Source organism: Macaca nemestrina, chromosome 2 (assembly GCF_043159975.1).
Source record: "Macaca nemestrina isolate mMacNem1 chromosome 2, mMacNem.hap1, whole genome shotgun sequence".
Lineage (NCBI taxonomy): Eukaryota > Metazoa > Chordata > Mammalia > Primates > Cercopithecidae > Macaca > Macaca nemestrina.
Window position 1 is genome coordinate 158,266,450 of NC_092126.1, and position 16,699 is coordinate 158,283,148.

The window sequence follows — 16,699 nt, forward strand, 5'->3', positions numbered from 1 at the left end:
ATGTCTTATCTAATAATAACACTTACTTAACAAATATTTACTGGGCCCTTGTTATATTCCAGACACTGTGCTAGCTCTTGGGACAGCAACAAAGAAGATAACCATGGTCCTAACCTTCATATTGTGAATAAGTAATATGCACTTTCCCTACTGTTCATTTTGTTCCTTTTTAAATAATAATATGAAATTAGTGTAAACACAGAAAATTTTAGAAAACCAAAGAAAATCTATCATTTCACTACCCTAACATAACACAGCTCTCACTTTTGGTATTCCTGTCTAATCTTTCTTCACTTTGTCATAGTTTATATGCAGTTTTGTTTTACTTCCTTTTTTCAGTTAATTTTTGTGTGTGTGAAATGTGTTAAACACACAGAAGACTGAATGGAATACATATAAACATTCAAAGAAAAAAGATAAAATGAATACCCTTGTATCTACCTCTGATATTAAGCTATAGAACATTGCCTGAACTTGGAATCTCTGAGTTCCCCTCTCAGTTATAGTCCTCTACTTTTTCTTCCACATAACAATTTACTTTACTTTTGTGTCAATTATCCCTCTACTTTTTGCTATGGTTTTACTGCTTTTTTGTACTCCATAATGATGTTTAGAAAAAAATGAATAGCTAACATAAGCTTAGCATAAGGAAAGGACTGTGTTGCCATTTGTAGAAAACAGCTCCCAGAAAAAGATAAGTTAAACATTTGAGTCTCTGGCTTTAGCTTTTTATGTTATTGAGAAAGTTTAGAAGAGCCCTTTGTAGTGAAATTAGAAGGCAAAGTTGTGAGTCCTGTAAAATATACATCCCAGAGCATTTGGTGTGAGCCAGCTGCAGGAGGAATGTGGGCTGGGGAAGTGAACTGCTTAGTATTTTCAGTTTCAGAGCAAACTGTGACCTACCTCCAACTCTCAGGAATAGATTGAAGTTAGAAGGCATCTGTTGGGGAAATGAGCATCTTCAGCCAATCCAGACAGCAGAACATGGAGAGGAGAGTAAGAATTTCACCAGCGGATAGTCAACACAAGCCAAATACAGATACACTTGGAATCAGTTTCACTAGGCTTTTTTATCCTCAGGTTTGAAAAGATGATACAATGGCAGCATGAAGCATGTGGATGACAGTCTTCAGTATGTCTGTCTCTTGAGTCACATCACTCTAATCTGGACCAGGATTTCCTTTAGCTTTCTCTTTGGCTAAATCTGTTTACTGTATCCATTTCTTCTTTCTTGGTTGCCTCTCATTTTGTTGGAATACATCCTCCATTAATTTCTCAGGAAGATTTGTAAGAAGAAAATGTGAACATGTGTGTCTGAAATGTCTATGTTGCCTTCATGTTTCATTGCTGGTTTAGATAGAATTTGTTGCTTGTGGCCAGGTGCAGTGGCTCACGCCTGTAATCCCAGCACTTTGGGAGGCCAAAGCAGGCAGATTACTTGAGGCCAGGAGTTCGAGACCAGCCTGGCCAACATGACAAAATCCCATCTCTACTAAAAGTACAAAAATTAGCCAGGCATGGTGGCACATGCCTGTAATCCCAGCCACTCAGGAGGCTAAGGCACAAGAATCACTTGAACCTGGGAGGTGGAGGTTGCAGTGAGCTGAGATCACGCCACTGCACTCCAGCCTGGGTGACAGAGTGAGACTCCATCTCAAAAAAAAAAAAAAAATTTGTTATTTTTAAATAATTATCTTTTATAATGTCTCCTTGCTACAGGGTTCTAATGAAAAGACTGAAGTCATTCTGATTCCTAATCTTTTGTTTGTGACTTGTTTTGTAGTTTTTCTCTCCAAAATTGTTTAGAATCTTTTCTTTGTCATGTCTTGATATTATGACATTGATGTAGATTTCTTTTATCCGTTGTATCTCGGTACTTGGTGGGCCTTTTCAGTGTGACAACTCATGGTTTTGAGTTCTCTGCAATTTTCTTGAATTATTTCTTTGATGATTGTATTAGGGTTCTCTCGAAGGATGGAAATAATAGGATAGATAGATATATAAAGGGGAGTGTATTAAGGAGTATTGAGTCACATAATCACAAGGTGAAGTCCCATAATAGGCCATCTGCAAGCTGAGGAGCAAGGAATCCAGTCTGAGTTCCCAAACTTCAAAAGTAGGGAAGCCAGCAGTGCAGCTTTCAGTCTGTGGTTGAAGGTCTAAGAGTCCAAAAGCGAAGAACTTGGAGTCCGACGTTTGAGGGCAGGATGCATCCAGCACAGGAGAAAGATGTGGGCCAGAAGACTCAGCAAGTCTAGTCCTTCCATGTTCCCTTGCCAGCTTTTATCCTAGCAGCTGATTAGATGGTGCCGACGCAGATTGAGGGTGGGTCTACCTCTCCCAGTCCACTGACTCAAATGTTATTCCCCTTTGGCAACACCCTCACAGATGCACCCAGGAACATTACTTTGCATCCTTCAATCCAATCAAGTTGACACTCAATATTAACCATCACAATGATTTTTCTTCCAATTTTTTGTTTGTTTGTTTGTTTGTTTTCTCTGAAATCCTTATTATATGGCCATTGGACTTCCTGGTCTGGTCTTTTATTTTTCTCTCCTACTTTTCCTTTTCTCTCTTTGTCTGGCTTTGGTGTTTTGGGAGATTTCTTCACCTTTTATCTTTTAACCCTTCTTTTGACTTTTAATTATTGTTATGTTTTTAAATGTACTGATTTTTTTAAAAAGCATTCTTGTTGTATGTATATAATATCTTCTTAATTCTCTGAAGATATTATTTTTTGTTTTTATTTTTCCCCTCCTTTGAGGTTTCTGTTTCTCCAAATCCGTTTCTTTATTTTGTTCTTTATATTCCTAGTTAGAGGTTTTCTCGGAAATCAGTATATCTTTTCTGCTCACAATTAAGTTTAGGGAAACTAAAACCTGACTTTAAGCTTCAACACATAGGTGGCGCCTATGTTTTTCATTGTCCCATAATCTGGATGGGCCATTTGTTGGGAAACTTGGTGTCAGTATCATTAGGTTTTTCCTCTAGGTTTAGTCAAATTTCCCAGAAGAAAAATTTTTTCGGCCGGGCGCAGTGGCTCAAGCCTGTAATCCCAGCACTTTGGGAGGCTGAGACAGGCGGATCACGAGGTCAGGAGATCGAGACCATCCTGGCTAACACGGTGAAACCCTGTCTCTACTAAAAAAAAAAATACAAAAACCTAGCCGGGCGAGGTGGCAGGCGCCTGTAGTCCCAGCTACTCGGGAGGCTGAGGCAGGAGAATGGCGTAAACCCGGGAGGCGGAGCTTGCAGTGAGCCGAGATCCGGCCACTGCACTCCAGCCTGGGCGACAGAGCGAGACTCCGTCTCAAAAAAAAAAAAATATTTTTTTCATCTCGCACTTGGTGAGTCCAAAAGTAGTTAAAAAGGAGAAGAAGGCTGCATGAGAGAGGGTGTTAATAGCTAGCATTTAGTTTACATGAAGTTATTAAATGCCCTTGTTATGTATCACTTGGTATCCTCTCTCTTAGAATTCCTTGCTATTCTCCAGTCTAGAGAATAGACCACCTTGTTTATCCGGAGGCTAAACCTCTAGACTTTGAGGTCTAAGAGGGTAGTTACTAACAGTGTGGAGTTGGGGGTATGAGTTAGGCATCTAATTGCTTTCCATACAGATTTTACTCAGTTATTTTTATTTTAGCATTTCTGTGAACCCCCAGATCCAGAGGCACCTAGTGCTGTCAGCTCCTGAGCCTTTTCAGGAATCTGTGCACGTTGTAATCTACTGCCTGAGTTTCAGCTTCCTCGTTAGGAACTCTCAAAATTTTGTTGTGTTTTGTCTACTTTCCTGGTATCTCTGGGTTTGTCTTTATATGAAGTTTATTTAATTTCAGTGGAATTTTGGTAGAAAATGAAATTAAGATGCATGTGTTCAATTCACCAACTGAACCTGCAACATCCACTGTCTTTTGTATTATTTATATCATCTTCAAAACCATCTTTTTAAATGACTATAATAGTCATTAAATGAAAGTTCCCTACTTCAGTTAGCTAGAACCATAGTTCAAAATGGAGGTTGTTCTAATTATTTTTTCACATTGCTTTTCCTTCATTCAATTATTTATTTCCTAAGGCTAGATTCTTAGAATAATAAGTACTAGGCTAAATAGTTAAGAGCATCTTAGGGCTCTCGAAAAATATTGCCAGATTTTGCTTTCTCACAGGTTTGAACCATTTTGCAGTGCCTTTCCGAACTCTGCTTTAAGTAAAATACTTAATCTTTCTTACACTTACCTGGTTTTAAGTATAAAAAGTTCTCTTATTGGAAATAGTTCTCTTGTACTTAAGATTAAATATATGTTGCAGTTTTTGCTTCGGTCTGTGATCTCTTTAGTCTGTTCTCAGGGAATGACATTTATTGACTCTTCTCATGTCTTGGTCATTCATCTACAATTTAATTTTAACATAGGAAAGGAGCAAAGGCAGGCTAACATTTACTTTGAGTTTTAATGCCGTTTCCCTGGTGATACTTTTATCCAGTCTAGAAGTTTGAGGATTTTTTTGAAGTTTCTTCTAACCCTCTTGAATTTATGTTTAATCTTGGGCAGGTTTGCATTTCCTTGTAAGAATGCTTTTTTTTTTTTTTTTTTTTTTTCCAGATAGGGTCTCACTCTGTTGCTCAAGTACAAGTGCAGTGGCACAGTCATGGCTTATCGTAGCCTCGACCTCCCAGGCTCAAGTGATCCTCCCACCTCAGCCTCCTGAGCAGCTGGGACTACAGGCACAAGGCACCATGCCCAGCTAATTTTCGTATCTTTTATAGAGACAGGGTTCCACTATGTTGCCTCGGCTGGTCTCGAACTACTGTGCTGAAACAGTCCTCCCAACTTGGCCTCCCAAAGTGCTGTGATTATAGGCATGAGACCCTGTGCCTGGCCAAGAATGCTTATTTTTTAATGTGACTAAACACTTTTTCTTTATGACTTTGTTTTTAATACCCATCTAGAATGAAATGTTTTCAGAGAGAGAACAGTTGTCTACAGATATGCTACACATGGATTAAATTTCCCCTCTTTCATTGATTGTCGTTGTTGTTTTAGGTGGTGCTTCCTACATTTATCCTAGAGAAGCGTTCCTTGCTGGAAATGTATGCAGACTTTATGTCTCATCCAGACCTATTTATAGCCATCACTAATGGAGCCACAGCTGAGGACAGAATGATTCGCTTTGTTGAGTACTACCTTACCTCATTTCATGAAGGCCGTAAGGGAGCCATTGCTAAAAAACCATACAATCCTATCATTGGAGAAACATTTCACTGTTCCTGGAGGATGCCAAAAAGCGAGGTAGCATCCAGTGTTTTTAGCAGTTCTTCCACCCAGGGAGTCACAAATCATGCTCCTTTATCGGAGGAGTCTTTGAACCAGGTGGGAGCAGACTGTTATACAGTCAGATTTGTTGCTGAGCAGGTTTCTCATCATCCTCCAGTCTCAGGATTTTATGCAGAATGTACAGAGAGGAAGATGTGTGTAAACGCGCATGTCTGGACTAAGAGCAAGTTCTTAGGCATGTCAATAGGCGTGACAATGGTTGGAGAAGGTAAGTAGAAAAATTATTTTACATATATATATATATTTTTTTTTTTTCAAGCAGGAATGAAAGTTTATTTAAAAAGGCTTTAGAACAGGAAAGAAAGGATAGTTCGTTTGGAAGAAACCCAAGCAGGCACGTGAAGGTCAAGTGCCTGTTTTACAATTTTTAATATCAAACTACAATCTTAAATTTAGGAACCCTAGATAAATATTAACTATAAGTTTAAAATGTTAAGTTAATTTTTAGCTCCAATTCCTAGAGTGTTCCAGAATGCTTCTTGGGGGGGATGGGAGGAGTATATCTATGAACTAATGTAAATTCTCTTTTTAAATTATTTTTTTCTGATTTTAAATATTTCCTTTCTTTTCTTTTTTTTGAGATGGAGTCTCACTCTGTCGCCCAGGCTGGAGTGCAGTGGCGCGATCTCAGCTCACTGCAACCTCTGCCTCCCAGGTTCAAGCAATTCTTCTGCCTCAGACTCATGAGTAGCTGGGATTACAGGCGCCTGCCACCATGCCACCACACCCAGCTAATTTTTGTGTTGTTAGTAGAGACGGGGTTTCACCATGTTGGTTAGGCTGGTCTCAAATTCCTGACCTCTGATGATCCACCCGCCTCGGCCTCCCAAAGTGATGGGATTACAGGCATGAGCCACCGTGCCTGGCGATTTTAAGTATTTCTTATCAAATATTTAGAAAACTAGAAAAGTACAAAGCAGAAAATAAAAGCTTCTGTAATGCCTGCATCCATATATATATATAAAATTTAATATTTTATACTTTTTCTGTGTGTGTATATTAGGACTTTTAGCCTTATAAAATTAGAATTAATAATATATATAGTTTTGTGTCCTGCTTTTTAATTAAATATATTTGTTTTCTCATGTCATTAATAAAACATTTTAATGACTGCATAATATTCTATGAAATATATTTTCCATCTTTTATTTAAACATTTCCCTTTATTTGGACATTGAGGTTGGTCCCAAATTTTTATTATTATAAAAATCACAAAAAAATAGGTAAATCTTTTTTTTTAATGTATTTTTTTTTTTTTTTTTTTTTTTTTAAGAAACAGGGTCTTGGCCGGGCGCGGTGGCTCAAGCCTGTAATCCCAGCACTTTGGGAGGCCAAGACAGGCGGATCACGAGGTCAGGAGGTCGAGACCATCCTGGCTATCATGATGAAACCCCGTCTCTACTAAAAAAAAAAATACAAAAAAACTAGCCGGGCGAGGTGGCGGGCGCCTGTAGTCCCAGCTACTCAGGAGGCTGAGGCAGGAGAATGGTGTGAACCCGGGAGGCGGAGCTTGCAGTGAGCTGAGATCCGGCCACTGCACTCCAGCCTGGGTGACAGAGCCAGACTCCGTCTCAAAAAAAAAAAAAAAAAAAAAGAAACAGGGTCTTGCTCTGTTGCCCAGGCTGAAGTGCAGTAGCATAGTCATAACTAACTGCAGCCTTGACCTACTCGGCTCAAGCCATCCTCCTGCCTCAGCCTCCCAAGTAGCTAGGACTACAGGCATGCACCACCATGCTAGGCTAATTTTTTTTATTTTTCTTTTTAGAGACAGGGTCTCAATATGTTGCCCAGGCTGGTCATGAACTCCTCCTGGGCTCAAGTGATCTTTTGGCCTCTACCTCCAGGCATTAGCCTGTAATATCAGCACTTTAGGAGATGGAGGCCAGAGGTACTATTCATAGAATATTTAGGTGCTATTCATAGAATATTTAAAAATACATACTGATAAAATTTAATTCTACTTCATCAGAAGATTGTAAAAAATTATTTTTGGAAATACAGTGTTTTTTGACCAAGAATATGAAACAAAAACAAAAATCTCCACAGAAATTATTGAAGAGTTAATGAAAATATAATGACAGGAAAAAAACTACCACTTTTATGTTAAAGGAAAATGCTTATGCAAAGAACACTTTGCTCTGAATGTCATTTTACAATGTAAGCATGGCAGCATTTAAGCCTGTCACTCTAATATTTTGAGATTGTGTTTTAGTCATTATGAAGAAAATATCCTCTTTTTCAGTTTTCCCCATTTTTAAGTTCTGTTGTAGTATGTCTTACCAATTTCCAAATAATATTTCAAGTTAATTACAACTTTTATAACATTAGAAAGTACTCTCTCGTGTGTGTGTGTGTGTGTGTGTGTGTGTGTGTGTGTGACGTTGTGTAGCTGTGTCACCCAGGTTGAAGTGCAGTGGGGCCATCTCGGCTCACTGCAATCTCTGCCTCCCAGGCTTAGGCCATCCTCCCACCCCAGCTTCCACAGTAGCTGGGATTACAGGCATGCACCACCATGCCCAACTAATTTTTGTATTTTTTTGTAGAGAAGAGATTTTGCCATGTTGCCCAGGCTGGTCTCAAACTTGTGAGCTCAAGTGAGCCACTACACCCAGCTGAAATCATTCATATTTTATTAGTTTAAAAAAAAAAGTTTGGCCGAGCGCGGTGGCTCAAGCCTGTAATCCCAGCACTTTGGGAGGCCGAGACGGGCGGATCACGAGGTCAGGAGATCGAGACCATCCTGGCTAACCCGGTGAAACCCCGTCTCTACTAAAAAATACAAAAAAAACTAGCCGGGCGAGGTGGCGGGCGCCTGTAGTCCCAGCTACTCGGGAGGCTGAGGCAGGAGAATGGCGTGAACCCGGGAGGCAGAGCTTGCAGTGAGCTGAGATCCGGCCACTGCACTCCAGCCTGGGCGGCAGAGCGAGACTCCGTCTCAAAAAAAAAAAAAAAAAAAAAAAAGTTTGCTACCCTTCGTTATAAACTCCATAACATTAGCCTTAAGCACTTCATAGATCAATTTGCTTATTTTATAAGTGAAAGAAAAAAGTCTAGAGGTGATGAGACATGTCTAAGGTCATAAAGGTTAAGGAATCGACACATTTAGAATCATATTCTTTGACACTCTTCCAAAGGACAGTTAGTCTTACCAGTTCATGTAACAGTAAGAATCTGGGAATGGTAGCCTCTCACACTACAAGAAAGGAAATACTTCAAGAAGTGAAGAAAAGCTGAGCACAGTGGCTCACATCTGTAATCTCAGTACTTCGCTGGGCTAAAGTGGAAGGATAGCTTGAGCCCAGGAGTTGGAGACCAGACTGGGCAACATAATGAGAGCCTATCTCTGCAAAAGTAAATTTAAAAAAATTAACTGGGCATGGTGGCTTGCTTCTATAATCCCAGGTACTTGGGAGACTGAGGTGGCAGGATCACTTGAGCTCGGGAAATTGAGGCAGCAGTGAGCCGTGATGGTGCCACTGCACACCAGCTGCGTGACAGAGGAGGACCTTGTCTCAAATGTAAAATTTTTTAAAAAAGAAATGGAGAAAAGCATTCATATCTTAACCATGCTTTAATTATAAAGGAGGTATGTAAATAATTTTTTATTGTGCTGCTATATATTAGTGGAATATATTGGAAATTAAATGGTTATCGATATCCGCAACAGAAAGTAAGTAAAAATCAGGAATGGTGCTGGGTGCGGTGGCTCATGCCTGTAATCCCAGCACTTTGGGAGGCCGAGGTGGGTGGATCACCTGAGTTCAGGAATTCAAGACCAGCCTGGCCAACATGGTGAAACTCTGTCTCTACTAAAAATACAAAAAAAGTAGTCAGGTGTGGTGGCGGGTGCCTGTAATCCCAGCTACTTGGGAGGCTGAGGCAGGATAATCGCTTGAACCTGGGAGGCAGAGGTTACAGTGAGCCGAGGTTGTGCCATTGCACTCCAGCCTGGGCATCAAGAGTGAAACTCCGTCTCAAAAAAAAAAAGACTTAAAATATATACAAGTATGTTGTCTGTCATCTGATAGCTCTCATTATGTATAAATATATTATAGCCAGAACCATGTATTTTATGAAATGGTTCAATAAACCTTAATTTATTGTTGCCCTTTGTGAAGACTAAGAGCAATACAAAAAAAAATAGTTGATGTTGCTTTATGTAGGCTACTTTAGAATCTCATTTTGTCTCTTCGCATATCCTAAAAATTGACTATATTAAAATATTTAAACACGTCCCCTTATTTGTGAACATTAAGAAGTGAGTGCTTAACGAGCATTTATTAAAAGGGAGATGCCATAAACGTTTGGACTAGTAGTACATATCCACTTCAATATGTGGTCTGTTGATGACACAGGTAATGAGTTTAGAAGGTTAGTAATGTAGCTTGAGTATCCTTAGTATCCCTTAATTATCTAGTATAGAGTGATTATTCGTTAATGTAGTCCCCTTTTTATAAAACCTTTTAAACCATCTTTAATTAGCATCACTTAATATGGAACAGGCGCCTTTCTCCAGTAGAATAACATTTGTTTGAAAACCACCACTGTTACCTCTTCTAGCTTCACCATAAATATTTTATAATTTGGCAAACAAAATTATTATGACCATAGTTTTTTATAATCAAACAACATCTTTTCTTTCTTAATATACATACAATAGAATGAAGAACAATTTTTTCCCATTATACTGTCTTAGATCAATGTCTGTGACTTAATAACATTGAACATCTAGTTATTCCCAAACTGCTAAAAAGTTATTCATACTAATGATAAAATTTTAGCATACCATTGTCTTAAACTCTGACTGAAGGCCTTTTTAAAAAAATTATTTTTAAGGGCCAGGCACAGTGGCTCATGCCTGTAATCACAGCATTTTGGGAGGCCAAAGCAGGTGGATCACCTCAGGTCAGGAGTTCGAGACCAGCCTGGCCAACATGGTGAAACCCCATCTCCACTAAAAATGCAAAAAAAATTAGCCAGGCATGGTGGTGGGCACCTGTAATACCAGCTACTCGGGAGGCTGAGGCAGGAGAATCGTTTGACTTGGGAGTCAGAAGTTGCAGTGAGCCAAGATCACGCCACTGCACTCCAGCCTGGGCAACAAGCACAAAACTCCATCTTCAAAAAAAATATATATATATTAGAAGCATTGGAGGAAACCCTTGAAATGTTTCCACTGTAACATTTACTGGACCCACGAACCTCAAATTGACAGAAAGGCCATAGTGAAAATAAACCTGATTCACTATTGCCTGGTACTATTGTCAGATATAGTTATAAATGAAGTCAGTTTTATGAAAGTTAAATGAAGATTAGGAAAAATAATGATGCTTATTTACTAGACAGGAAAAAAATTAATATGGATTTTTTTGGTAGCTGTTTCTTTAAAAAGATGTTAACCACCCTCATGTTTTCACATTCAGGTATCCTTAGTCTGTTGGAGCATGGAGAAGAGTACACATTTTCTCTACCTTGTGCATATGCTCGGTCAATTTTGACTGTTCCTTGGGTAGAACTGGGTGGCAAAGTCAGTGTCAACTGTGCAAAAACTGGATATTCAGCCAGCATCACTTTTCATACCAAGCCATTTTATGGTGGCAAACTGCATCGGTAAGCACATTTTAATGATATCTCGTTCTTATTCTTCCATTTTGATTTTGTATTACAACTCCTTATTCTTTTTCTGCTCTGTTTTATGTGAAGTTGGATTTGTATTCATGTGTATTTCTTGTTTAAAATATTTCATCTTTTAAGGCATTCTGAATATCATGCTCTATTTTTAAAAGTAGCAACATTAAGATATCTACTCTTAAAAATTTTCCAGATGAAGTAACTAGTGAGCTTTACAATAGAATTTCTTTTTTTTTTTTTTTTTTTTTTTTTGTTGAGACAGAGTCTCCCTGTGTCGCCCAGACTGGAGTGCAGTGGCCGGATCTCAGCTCACTGCAAGCTCCACCTCCCGGGTTCACGCCATTCTCCTGCCTCAGCCTCCCGAGTAGCTGGGACTACAGGCGTCCGCCACCTCGCCCGGCTAGTTTTTGTATTTTTTAGTAGAGACGGGGTTTCACCGTGTTAGCCAGGATGGTCTCGATCTCCTGACCTTGTGATCCGCCCGTCTCGGCCTCCCAAAGTGCTGGGATTACAGGCTTGAGCCACCGCGCCTGGCACAATAGAATTTCTAACAAATGAACTTGTAGTCTCTGGCCCAATTCTGCCTTTAAGGGATACAGATTTGGATCTGGACCTCAGTGAAGGCAGCTATAGCTACAAGTTAGGGTGGAAATATATCTAATCTTGAAGAATGGTTCAGGAAGCACAATGATTAAAGCCAGTGTATGTGTTTCAGTAGATGCTTAGGTGGAAGCAACTTGCAGTGATACATTTCCAGATCCAGCACTTCTTATTTTCAATGATACTGATGTATTTCTTTTTTTGTCATTTGTTTTTTTGAGACAGAGTCTCACTCTGTCGCCTAGGCTGGAGTGCAGTGGCACGATCTTGGCTCCTTGCAACCACCTCCTGGGTTCAAGCAATTTTTGTGCCTCAGCCTCCCAAGTAGCTGTGATTATAGGCATGTGCCACCATGCCTGGCTACTTTTTGTATTTTTAGTTGAGATGGGCTTTCACCATGTTGGCCAGGCTGGTCTCGAACTCCTGGCCTCCCGTGATCTGCCTGCCTCAACCTTCCAAAGTGCTGGGAGCCACCACACCCGGGGAATATTTGTATTTCTTAGTCACTTGTGATTTTTTAGTCATGGGTGGATCACCTGAGGTCAGGAGTTCGAGACCAGCCTAGCCAAAATGGCGAGACGCCGTCTCTACTAAAAATACAAAATTAGCTGGGTATGGTGGTGCATGCCTGTAATCCCAGCTAGTCAGGTGGCTAGGCTGGAGGATTGCTTGAATCCAGTAGGCAGAGGTTGCAGTGAGCTGAGGTTGCGCCACTGTACTCCAGCCGGGGTGACGAGTGAAACTCCATCTCAAAAAAAAAAAAAAAAATTGACCGGGTGTGGTGGAAGGTGCCTGTGATGCCACAGGAGGCTGAGGCAGGAGAATTGCTTGAACCTGGGAGGCAGAGGTTGCAATGAGCCGTGATCGTGCCACTGTGCTCCAGCGTGGGTGACAGAACAGGACTCTGTCTTTAAAAAAAAAAAAAAAAGGGAATTCTTTTTTTTTTTTTTTTTTTTTGAGATGGAGTCTCGGTCTGTCGCCCAGGCTGGAGTGCAGTGGCCGGATCTCAGCTCACTGCAAGCTCCGCCTCCCGGGTTCACGCCATTCTTCTGCCTCAGCCTCCCGAGTAGCTGGGACTACAGGCGCCCGCCACCTCGCCCGGCTAGTTTTTTGTATTTTTTAGTAGAGATGGGGTTTCACTGGGTTAGCCAGGATGGTCTCGATCTCCTGACCTCGTGATCCGCCGGTCTCGGCCTCCCAAAGTGCTGGGATTACAGGCTTGAGCCACCGCGCCCGGCCTCTTTTTTTTTTTTTTTTTTTTTTTTAAGAGACAGGATCTCCCTATGTTGCTCAGGCTGGTTTTGAACTTCTGGGCTCAAGCAATCCTTGGCTTCCCAAAGAGTCAAGATTACAGGCGTGAGCCACCATGCTCAGCCAAATTTCTTATTCTTGACACCTTTTCTTCTTTGTGCTTACAGATTATTATAACTAAGGTCTTCTCCATGTCTTTATTTAATGCTCATGCCTCCTTCCTCAAACATAGCCTAGTTTTTTTTAACTGCTCTCTGCAGTTGGGACAGACACATTATCTGCTGTCTGCATTTGGTATAAATATATTATATTCTACCTGTCTTCCCTTACTCCCTCATTTTCCACATCTATCTCTGATGCAGCCAAGTGAGCCTACTTAACTATTCCCCATTATCATGTCCACCTTCTGTTCCCATTTTCCACACTCACTTTAGGGTGCCTATATATATAGTGCGTGGTGTAATATCATAAAGATTTTAGGATATGTAGATGTGTGTGTGTGTGTGTGTGTGTGTGTATATATATATATGTATATACACATTATAACTTTTCTGCATACTAGAGATACAGAGAAATAAAAATAAAAACTAACTTTGCCTGCAAGAAGCTTTCAGTCTGAGATTATAATCCAGGATACTATTTTTGGAAAGCATTTGTAAGGCTTTTAGGAAAAACTTGTATATAATAGTTAAAAATAAAGTCTGTCATAATACCATAAAGATGGGTAAGGACAATGGTACTGTGAAGCTAGGATTAGATGATTACTATAGCTAAAAAATCAATTTTTAGTTTTGATTCGTCTGTTAAAGCAAATAAAGAAACATGATGCTTAACATACTTCCCAGTGTCTGATAAAGGAAGCATATCACTTTTTCAAGATAAACTATTTTCCTGGCACTAAATTCTAAAGGGATTTGTTGCATGTGTCCTTACATAGTGACATCGAGTAACATAATAGACAGTATCTTCTTCAGTAGCTCTCCATAAAATGTAATTACGCTTCATGTGAATTTTTTATATATACCATCAGTGAAACCCAAAGCTAACTTTCAGTCAATAAAATATTTTCTATTTGAAGCTAAGTTAACATAACCAGTGGTTTTCTGGTATCTCAGGGAGCTCTTAGAGACAGGATCTAGGAAATCTAAAAGGCTGACTTGTCAAGTTTTTAAAAAAGCGAGAAAGGATATGTTTTACTATTTATCAATTCTCACCTTAGAGATGAATGGGACAACAATGTAAGATTTAGCTCTTTGCTAACTATCTTAAGGGCAGCATATTCTGTATTCTATGTCATTTATTGATACAAGATGTACATACTTGAGATATTGTAGATTTGGTCAAGAAACCTTTTTTTTCTTTGAAAGTAAAATTTTAATTGCGTTCTCACCTGCATATAGGGCCATCTCATCTCCATAAGCCTGAGTTGTGGAGAGAGGCAAAGTTTTTATCAAGGAGAACATTCTGATCCGCTCAAATCCTAGGCAAGTGCTTTGTTGAAATCTTAGATTTCTGTGTTAGAAATATTTTTTATCTTTAAGACAGCCTTTCAATTGCCTCAGTCATAAAGGATCCAGAATTTGACTTAGATTTGGAGAACTTGCCTGATGGTTAAGATATCAGCACCTAGATAGTAACCACAAGAAGCCAGTACCTTAACCTGTTAAAGGGAATTATTTAATATCTTATTTTTGAATATTTAAGTTTGGTTTTGGCAACATTTATATAACTGTTTTTTATAGGATATAATTAACCATTTGGTAAAATTGCTTCTAAAAACCATTCTTGACCAGGCACGGTAGCTCACGCCTGTAATCCCAACACTTTGGGAGGCTGTGGCTCATGCCTGTAATCTTAGTACTTTGGGAGGCCGAGTCGGGTGGATCACCTGAGGTCAGGAGTTCAAGACCAGCCTGGGCAACATGGAGAAACCCTGTCTCTACTAAAAATACAGACATTAGCTGGGCGTGGTGGCATGCACCTGTAATCCCAGCTACTTAGGAGGCTGAGACATGAGAATTGCTTGAACCCGGGAGGTGGAGGTTGCAGTGAGCTGAGATTACGCCACTGCACTCCAGCCTGGGTGACAGAGGGAGACTGTCTCAAAAAAAAAAAAAAAAAAATCTTACTAGCCCCATGAGGGAAAGGTATTAGTTTTATAGATGAGAAAATTGAGACTCTTTAAGACCTTCAACAGAACTGATCTATCTGATTCAATAACCATTTCCTTTCTACTCTTACCAGACAGCTTTTAAAGAATTATCAAGTATTTCAGAATTTCCCTAAGATTAAGAATCACTTTTGGCTAGGCATGGTGGCTCACGCCTGTAATCCCAGCACTTTGAGAGGCTGAGATGGGTGGATCACCTGAGGTTGGGAGTTCAAGACCAGCCTGACCAACATGGAGAAACCCCGTCTCTACTAAAAATACAAAATTAGCGGAGCGTGGTGGCACAGGCCTATAATCCCAGCTACTTGGGAGGCTGGGGCAGAAGAATAGCTGGAATAGTAGAGGTTGCCGTGAGCTGAGATTGTGCCAAGCCGAGATCACACCATTGCACTCTACAAGAAGGGAACTGCGTCTCAAAAAAAAAAAAAAAGAATCGCTTTCCATAACCTAACTTATTTTGCCTTGTGTTAATCATTGGCATAACTTTTTAAATATACCTTTCTTATGGTAGTTTGGTACAAGCTTTTACTTCCTAAATTCCAAATTCCTAAGCTCCGCCTTTGTATCTTCTGTTTATGCAGGAAGTCTGTTTCTTCATGCTGCTGCATGTAAGCAGAATGACAAATTTGAATTGGAGCAGAATTTTATTTCTTTGGGTTATTTTCTCAATTTCCCTTTGTACTATAAAATGTTTCTCTGAAGTACCTAATTTTTTATTTGTATATCATAGCTACAAAATAATGGTAATGTCAGACCTCAGGTCAAGTTGTTTTAAGGAAATTTGTACCTAGAAGTGTTGGGAAGAACCGGACTTTGGAGTCCTTTAGACATGTATTCAAATCCTGACTCTATTATTTTACTAACTACAAGATTTGGGGGCCGGGTACAGTGGCTCATGCCTCTAATCCCAGCACTTTGGGAAGCTGAGGTGGGAGGATCGCTTGAACCCAGGAGTTTAATACCAGCCTGGGCAACGTAGTGAGACCCATTTTCTACAAGAATAAAAATTAAAAAGTTAGCTGAGCATGATGGCACATGGCTGTAGTTCCAGCTGCTCAGGAGGTTGAGGCAGATGGATGGCTTGATCCTAAGTGGTCAAGGCTGCAGTAAGCCATGATTTCACCACTGAAGTCCAGCCTGGGTGACATAGCAGGACTGTCCAAAACAAATAATGAGAGAGAGAGAGAGAGATTTGGGGCACCTTACCTAAATTTTTGAGCCTTAGTTTCTTCATCTACAGAAATGGGATAGTCACAAGGCTTGGCAAATAATTTATGTAAAATGCCCAGCATATTTTAAATGTTCAAAAAATGTTAACTCCCCCTCCACGCACACACTGGCATCCTCTTGTGTATGTATGCTTTTGCTCACTCTTATTCTATGTAGTGATAATATAATTGAGGTTTTGTTTTCTCATTCATTAATTCAGGCAATAAACTCACTGTTTATCAGGCACTCTGCTAAGTGCTAAATGGGGCTATAGAGATGAGACCCATTCCATGCCTGTTAAAGAGATTACAGTCTTGGCAAGGGGCAAGGATGGCAAACCAATAATAATATTACTGTGTGATCAGTTCCCTAAGGACTGTATGCATGGAAGTAAAGAGCTCAAGCCTTTAGTGACACCTGGTTTTGTAAATTAAATTTTATTGGAACACAGTCATGCACATTCATGTACTTGTTTCTGTCTGCTTTCATGCTAGAGTGACAA

The 16,699-nt window shown here is 39.9% G+C and overlaps 1 protein-coding gene across 2 annotated transcripts in view; it reads left to right on the forward strand.

Moving 5' to 3' along the window:
- The window catches only part of LOC105470246 (oxysterol binding protein like 11), a 75,182-nt gene that overhangs the window by 46,651 nt on the left and 11,832 nt on the right, over positions 1–16,699 (forward strand). For both annotated transcript variants that reach the window (XM_011722043.3, XM_071092326.1), the window contains exons 9-10: positions 5,046–5,544; positions 10,760–10,946. In XM_011722043.3, the coding sequence (XP_011720345.1) occupies positions 5,046–5,544; positions 10,760–10,946 (686 nt within the window). The remainder of the gene's footprint in view (positions 1–5,045; positions 5,545–10,759; positions 10,947–16,699) is intronic.